The sequence below is a fragment of the Manis javanica genome, chromosome 8 (genome assembly GCF_040802235.1).
Source record: "Manis javanica isolate MJ-LG chromosome 8, MJ_LKY, whole genome shotgun sequence".
NCBI classification, from domain to species: Eukaryota; Metazoa; Chordata; class Mammalia; order Pholidota; family Manidae; genus Manis; species Manis javanica.
Genome location: NC_133163.1, coordinates 83,071,736 through 83,080,345, shown reverse-complemented (window position 1 = coordinate 83,080,345; position 8,610 = coordinate 83,071,736). Strand labels below are relative to the sequence as shown.

Below are 8,610 nucleotides of genomic sequence, written 5' to 3'. Positions count from 1 at the left end.
TTACCTTTTTTCTTTGTTAGTTAATGTATTTAAGATGGGATTTAAGATGGGGTAACAGCAACATCATCAATAAACACGTATTTATCAATTGATGATGGGAAAGGCCATACATAGAGAAACATGCATGGAGTGAAAAAACAAACCACCACTGTGGTGTGAGCTGACAAAGTGACAAATGCCTTGGGTAAGTCTCCTAAAGAATGCTTTCAGGCAGTGACCAAGATGAAGGAAGACATAGGAAAGGACTAGCAGGAAGAAGGTGCCCATGCTCATCAAGGTGCTCTTGGCAGCAATAATAAACTCAAACTTGGCTCCATCTGTGTGTGCAAGTTTTATGATTCTTGGAGAGTCACAGTAAAACTGTCTACTTTAAGAGAACCACAAAAGGGCAAGTTTACAATGAAAGCAAATTGAGACATCGCATGGGTCACCCCAATAATTATCCAGACAGTGATTACAAATGCAACACATATTTTAGGGCTGATGATGTTCAGGTAGTGAAGAGGCTTACAGATAGCTGTGCACCTGTCAAATGCCATGGCTGTGAGTAACACCACCTCCACTCCTCCTGTGATGTGGATGAAGCATATCTGGGTCATACAGCCTTAGAAAGAAATCACCTTGTATTCATTTAAAATGTCTGTGATCATCTTGGGGACTGTGGTGGAGGTAACCCCCACATCAATGAACGATAGGCTGGCCAGCAGGAAATACATAGGAGAATGTAACTGGGAATCAAAAAGTACCAAAAAGAAAATGAAGAGATTTCCCAGGATGATCCCTAAGTAGATCAAGGAGAATGTTGACATGAGAAAGACTAGTTTCCCTAGGACTAGAGAGGCCCAGCAACAAACTCAGAAACCACGGAATCATGTTCTCTATCCATTGATGGACAGAAGACCTGGTTTTCAAATCACATGAGGATAGAAAATGATGAAAAGTCAGAATTAGTGGTATGAAAGTCAATTTTCTATTCTTCCTGCTAGTTTGTTCTATCGGTTTCTATGCAAGTTAGAAATAATTTAATTGGAGAAGAAAAATACAAAGTAGACAGAATTATAGTGATCACAGAGTGATTCCATAAAAAAAGGATCGAAATTATGAAAGTTTTAGATGGAGGTAAATGGGTTTACATCTTTTCTTATTTCGTTATCAGTCAATTATTGTTTTGCCTTCCAAGGAGTTCTAGATGTTTTCCCTGACCATTTACCTAGATGTTCTCCCATGAAATCATCCCCAACATTTCTGTCACCTTCTCATTAATGCGTTCATGCTGACTTGCACATTTTTCTTAGCTGAATTTCTTATTTCACTGGCCAAATAGAGATCTTCAGGCAAAAACTATTTATAGTTCCACCTTGCTTCACCTCTTGTAGTTTGTTTTTGTTTGTACAATTTACTGTGGAATTCAGGTGCTCAGATTGAGATTATTCATAATTTTTTTTGAGACACATTAACGTTATAATGCTTGCATGGACCTCTGTATCAAAGAAAATATTGGATATAAGGGAATAAATACCTGTTAGTAAGAAAATGTTTATTAAACAAATATAACACAAACAGGTAACATTTATGAAGTGATTCCTGTATACACACCACCATACTAAGTATATTATCTCATTTTAACTTTATAAAATTTTAAGATAAGCATAATTTTATTAAAATAATTTTACTAATGAAACAGAAGTAACTGAGTCTTGGAAGGATCAAGTGTCAGAGCCAGAATTTTTATCTACCGCTGTTAGATCCAGAATCCATTTTCTAAACCATGGCACTATGCTCCTCGAGACCAGCACCTTCAAACATATCCTTATATGTGATTGGATCTTACCCAAGGATCTGTCAATTATCTTAACTCTAATTTTTATTTTCCTTGGCCTGTTAGTATAGCAAACTCTTTTTAAAGAAATGAAATCTCTGAATCTGTTCTCACTTCTGGTTATTTCTTCCTCTTCCTAACTCTTCATTGACAAGCTTATTCTCACTCTTTGTTCATTCATAAACTAAATCTGGTGTTCCAGTTTCTTATTGTAGGAAAAAACTCTGATTTATGATACTTGAAATAGTAATTACTTTTCAGTCATCATTTACCTGATCTCCCTGCAGTATTTCATCCTGCTTATTATGTCCTGGTTTCAATAACTTCTGCCCTTGGCTTCTTGCCTTGTATACAGCTAAAGCCCTTCCCTTCCTGCATTTCATTTGTTTAGGCATTGGGATGAAATCTGCCAATTTATGACAGACTTAGACCTATCACACATAGAGTATGTTGTATGCTTTTTCTAGACCAGTTACTCTAATGCCATTTTCCTTGGCCTTGGATTGGTGTAAAATAGGGCATGCAGCTGTTCAGTAGATGCAAACCAATTGTTGTTTGGGAGGGCTTTCTTTCCCAAATAAAAGGACAAATCTTCTTGAGCAGATGAATTTTCCTGGTCAATTTTCCTGCTTTTGATGCTAATCTCATTTCAACAGTGAACAACGTTGAAATTTTAAAGCCCATACACTAAAAATAATAATGAAAATTTAGAATAGACTTGGGGCCCAAGATTCATGTTGTCACCTGACAAGCCAAGAATGGTCTCCCTTCTTGTGCCTTCCAGTACTTACATGTTTACTTCTATCTCTGCAGCTTTATCATTGGGCGCCTAGGTGTGACAGACAAAGATGGAAGTCCCTCCTCCACCTTCAAGTTAACATGTCAAAAATGAACTCATCATATTATAATCTACTCCAATGCCTCAGTTAGTATACTTACCATTCCTCCTGATGCCCAGTGCGGACACCTGCGTGGTACTCTTCTCCCTATTTTGCTTTCCATTGCTACTTGCACAATTTTTATTCTAAAATATTTCTCAATCCATTTTTCTCCTCTTTATTCCTATTGGCATTCTTTTAGCTTTTAGTCTATACATTTTGTCATTTTAACAATTGAAAAAAAAAAGCTAATGAATGATTTCTGTGCTCCATTCTTCCTCAAGTCCAGTCCATTCTACTGTCTGATTCTAATATTTCTATCAAAAGTCAAATACAATCTTGTGGCTTTACATCTTACAACCTTTGATGGGTCTGTGTGGAGAAGATTCTTGAAATTGCATGGCATATCACACAATACCTTGAGAGGAGATGATCAATATTTTGTTTCAGAAGTTATTTCCACGAAAATTGCAGGGAATGAATGTACTAAGCTATCACCGGATAATTTTCAAATTGATTCCTGATAAAAACTCTTAGTAAAATAGCACAGATTGAAAAGTATTTTAAACATAATGCTTGTAATAGAATTTTTCAACCAACATTCATTGTCTGATTATAGATGAAACAAGAACAGAAGGAAGGCTGCAATATTTTGTTTCAATCATGTGCTATAGACAAGAGGATTAAATCAAATAATAGTACTGAGGAGGTAGCAAAATACATTCAGACACAAATCACACAGTTATCCCCCTCAAAAACTTATGGCAAATATTAAGAAAACATTAAATCTAATAAGATCACTTTAATAAACTTAGTGTCGATGATCACCTGTTAAAAAATATTGACATTTATAAATGAAACAAATATGCACTATATGCATTCTACTTGAAAACCTTAAATTTTTCTGAAATTTGAAACACTGTGTGATAAAGGACATGAAACCTTGCTCATAAAGAAAGACTCAAAGTAATAAAAATGTCAATTCGCACTGAACTAATCTATGCAATAGTTGATGTGCTCATTAAAAGCCCAGAGGAAATATTTTGGAATACTACAAAGGATCCAGAAATCTACTTCAAAGCACAGGGAAATCTCAAAATGGATATTGTAATGGGAGCTGGAGGAGAAAAGAGAATATTTTTTGGAAGATAGTGGAATATATCATAAACCTACACTAATGAGACAACTGCTAATTTGAGTCATATTAAATAGATCAGTTTAACAAAACATTCAAGAATTAGATATATATTAAGGAATTTACTACATGATAAAAAATGTAGGGAAATGAAGGCCTACTCAATAAGTTCAGAGTATGTAATAATTGGTAAACATGTAGCTCAACATTGGAAATATAAATTTACCACACATTTTACAGCAAAGTATGTTCTGGATGATTAGAAGGTTTAAATATAAAAATAAAATTATAAAATTTTAGTATAATATGTATGAGCTGGTTTTTAAAATGTGAGGTTGAGGTCTTTCTGTGTTTATCCCAAATTCAGAAAGTGGATTCCATTTTGCATTTTTCTTCAACAGAATGAACAGACCTGTTGTTGCTGTGAGATTGGGAAGTAGTTCTTCTCATGCTCAGCTGAAGGTAATGTGAAGTTGCATAATTATTCCAGAAGGCAATTGAGTCATAGAGGTAAAATTATTTTAACTGCCACACAATCCTTCTGAAATTTTTATTTTAAAGGTAATAGATAAATAGATAAGTGATCAAACTGCATGTATAATGTTCTTTATTTATCAGCATTTTCAATAATATGTATTAATTGGGAATATATTAATTGTTTAGGGACTGATTAAGTAGATACATTCATACAAAGTAGGTTTAAAAGTGATTATTAAATCTATATTAGCCAGCATGGAAAAGTATCAATAACACAAGGAAAATTTATAGAGAAAAAAATCTTTATTTTGTGTGGGAAAATCACATTTTTGCAGAAGAAAATAGTGTTGGATTTTTAAATATATTATGATAATGAAATAAACACATGCAATATATTTGGGAATATGTTTAAAGTTAGCAGATATGAACAGGTCTGTTTCCAGTTTAGTTTGTAGGTTAAAATGCAGCCAAATTGGGGTGTACATAGTGGATTTTCTGATTATATGACAGATCTAAAAATTATCCGTTGAAGACTTATGCTGATTTATCAGTCTCTTTATGACATTCTTAATTTCTTTGTTTCTCAGTGTATAAATCGCTGGATTCAGGAGAGGTGTGATTACTGTGTAAAACACAGCAAGAAACTTGTCCACCCAAGTGATGCTAAGTGGCCACAGGTAGATGAAGATACAGGGTCCAAAGAACAGCACTACCACTGTGATGTGGGAAGAACAGGTGGAGAGTGCCTTTGACGCCCCATTCTTAGAGTGAAGGCGAACAGTTATGAGGATATAAGTGTAGGAGGTCAACAAAAGAATGAAGCAGGTTGTTGCCAAGATTCCACTGTCAGCATTTATCAATATTCCCAGAGTATGTGTATCTGTGCAGGCTAGCTTGATCACCAAAGGAATATCACAGAAAAAGCTGTCCACTATTCTGGGTCCACAGAAGGGCAGGTCTAAAATCATAGCTAGTTGGCTTATGGCATGCACAAAGCCGATGATCCATGACATCAGAACTAGCCAGATGCACCTCTGTCTGTCCATGATGCTGGAGTAATGGAGTGGCTTGCAGATGGCCACATAACGGTCATAAGCCATTGTCACAAGCAGCACCATCTCACCTCCTCCAAAGAAATGTACAAAGAGGATCTGTCCCATGCAGCCCCCAAAGGAGATGGTCTTATTAGTCTTTAGAAAGTCTGTGGTCAGTTTAGGGGTGGTTACTGAGGACAGACAGAAGTCAATAAATGAGAGATTGGCTAAGAGGAAGTACATTGCAGAATGAAGATGAGGGTCATTGATGATTAAGAACACGACAAGGAGGTTGCCCACAACAGTCATCAGGTAGAGTACAGAAAATGACAGTAAGAAGAAGGTCTGCAGCTCCCTTGAATCACAAAGTCCACGAAAAATAAACTCAGGCATCACAGAACAGTTTGCTTCCTCCATGTGATATGTTGTGTTGTAATGCAATTCAAGGAAAGAATGAACTAAGAACGTCTAGAATGGAAAGAAGAACTTAATGTTCATGCTCCAGAGGGCAGATAAGTATTACTCACGTGCAGATTTGAAATCTGAGCAATGTGCTAAGCTCAAAATTGAAAATAAAATTTTCTTTTATTTATAGGTGGGCAAAGCCTAATGACTAAGAAGAGGAGCTGAGTGTAGAAGTCAGGTCAAAAATTTTACCTTTCAGAAGTATAGTTCTTAGAGGCATCAAACTGAATATTTTGGTTAAAAATATCAGTCATAATGTATTTCATAAACAATTCTCTAAGGTTTGAATTTATGTCTTCTGCAGGGAGAATGCACAGCTCCAAAATATATTTGGAAGTTCTTTGCTTTACCATGCTCTTACTAGGGCAGTAATCTAATGCTACCATTTCTAATACAAAACATGCTTCTAAGAAACGAATCTATTGTTAAGTGGGTATGTATGGGCAGACTGAATTGAACCAAAAAATGTCTTATATAAACTCTAAGAAAAGCTGTTCATCAAATGACTTGACAAGAGATGTTTATGTTCCAGAAGAGACCCGAGATGCTGACTACACATTTCTAATATTAGCTATTTCCCTACATTATGAATTTCTCCAATGTGTGGGTATTCCACAAAATCGTATATTCCTTAGCCTGATTAATGACACTTATTAGCGAGCTTGGATTGGTCCTTGGTCCTCATTGAGAGATGACTCTTTTGAGACTAGGTTAAATGACCAACATAGTAAAGGTACTTTTACTCTTCACAGTCCTTCATGGGAGAACAAAGAAATTCTAAGCTCATTTGTACTTAAGTATGTATGCTTACATTTGCCTCCGTTGATATATATATAATTTTTCTATAAGCCAGAAAGTCGTCTTTCTTCCCTTCCTTCTTTCCCTCTTTCCTACCTTCCTTCCTTTCTTCCTTTTTACAAATCTTTCATCTTTAGACTCTTTTCATCTCTCTCTATAATGCTATTAGTTTTTCAGACTTAAAGTTCTGATTATAAAATTGACTAGCTAGATCTTACTATGTGCCAAGTGTATATTACACACTTCACAAATATTTATATATTTTATTAGTTATTCCTGCCATAAGGCTTAATGTTTTTGGCATTTCCATCAGCAAAACATGAAATACCTATTATTCTACAGTCTCTCCAACACAATGTATTGTTACGAGGATGGTGAAAAATGACATCTGAATATAGTTTTAATTTCTTATTGTGAGAATAAGCATTTTCTCCTATTTTTAGAATTATTTGTCCTTTTCTTTGAACTTTCCACTCCCCATGTTTGGTACTTTCTTTTAAATTGAGTTTTACTCCTTTTCTTTCTGTTTTATTTTTCTTCAGAAAAAAAAAGGATCTTATTTTTTTTTAAGGCAGTCAAGTTATGGATTGTGTCCTTGTTACTATTGTCTCACCACTGAATTTTAATTATTTTATTTTAATATTTTGGTAAGAACTGGTCATAGAACTAAGAAACTATGTATACACACATTATCTATTTTAATGATCAGAAATTTTTGCAGTTTTTAGATGGAAAAGCTTGATTTTTACCAAGTAATACAATAGACAAAAATAGAACTGGAATATACACTGAGGTCTGTCTGAATCCAAAGCTTCCAAGATAATTTCTCTACTAGAAATGGTTCTAATGGGGATCTTGATTTTGAAAAGACTAAGAAAAAAACAACACTTGAAATAAGACATTTTGTTTTGTGAAGATGTGACTAAGACACAAATGTAATGGCTACTATGATTAGAAATGAATTGCAGATGTTTACATTAAAATCAATTCAACTTCATTGTTTGTTTTCATATTCTAGGGTTCTTTTCCCTATTAATTTTTGACTGAAGCTTTCCTCCATTTACTACTTTGATCAATGGTAGAACAAGTAAAACCCCAAAGGAATTAAAAAATATCAGGATAAGTTGGAGGGTCTGTGAGAACCTGTCTTCTCTAAACTTGACATCTAGCACTTGCTCAGTTTGTAGCAAGACACTGCTTTTTGTTCATGTGTGAAACTGCTGTTAGGAATCCAGAAGTCCCAAGATGAGTTGGAAGAGAAAACATGTAATGTTTCCTGTAAGCACCTTAAGTAAATAACAAAGTCAGAACTCTAGGCACTGTAGGTAGGTACAGAAAAAATGTTACAGGGGGAAGAAAGCAAATTTAGTCTTAAAAGAGGGGGAAGGCATTAAAAGTGAAAGTTCAAACATCAGTTTTCTGAGACATACTTACTCTACACAGATCACCTCTGAAACCAGATTCTTCTGTGCTGACCAACAGGGTTACTCTAGATTCTACTTGAAGTGAAATATAGTTAATTTTCAGTCATGACCAGTGTTAGATGGAATGCGTCCTCCTCAGTATGGTGAGTACATACTGTAAAGAGTGGCCTCTGGCTTGGAGACTTTTCATCTCTGTGTTTTAAACAGAGGCAAGTTTCTTTATTTGGAAAGACTTTATCACGTTCCTTGGGGATCCTTAGCTTCCAACTTTCCCTAAGGCAAAGCTGAGCATTGAGGGCATGATGCCATTGTGCACCCTTTTGAAGGCTTGATTCTGTTTAGTCTAGTTAAATACAACCAAAAATGGAGAGAGGAAAGTACACAGTGTTTTATTATTCTGTTTATATGGAAAACATTAGAATGGATGCCACGGAGATATAAAGGGTTTCAAACTATGATTTAACCTTTGACCAAACTGTGTAATTTTTACTGATACCTTTCTTATTGAGAAATAAACATAGTGGTTATGCTATTGCCTTGAAACCAGTTGGAGGAGGTTCCATTACTTCCTTTCTTACAT

At 35.1% G+C, this 8,610-nt stretch overlaps 1 protein-coding gene and 1 pseudogene across 1 annotated transcript; both read right to left on the bottom strand.

Annotated features, from left to right (window-relative positions):
* On the bottom strand, nucleotides 1-886 carry LOC118966882 (olfactory receptor 4F21-like; annotated as a pseudogene).
* A 3,935-nt stretch (nucleotides 887-4,821) lies between these two features.
* LOC118971933 (olfactory receptor 4K3-like) lies at nucleotides 4,822-5,760 on the bottom strand. Its single transcript, XM_037015845.1, has one exon. The coding sequence runs from the start codon at nucleotides 5,758-5,760 to the stop codon at nucleotides 4,822-4,824; it is 939 nt and encodes a 312-aa protein (XP_036871740.1).
* Nucleotides 5,761-8,610: the final 2,850 nt, after the last annotated feature.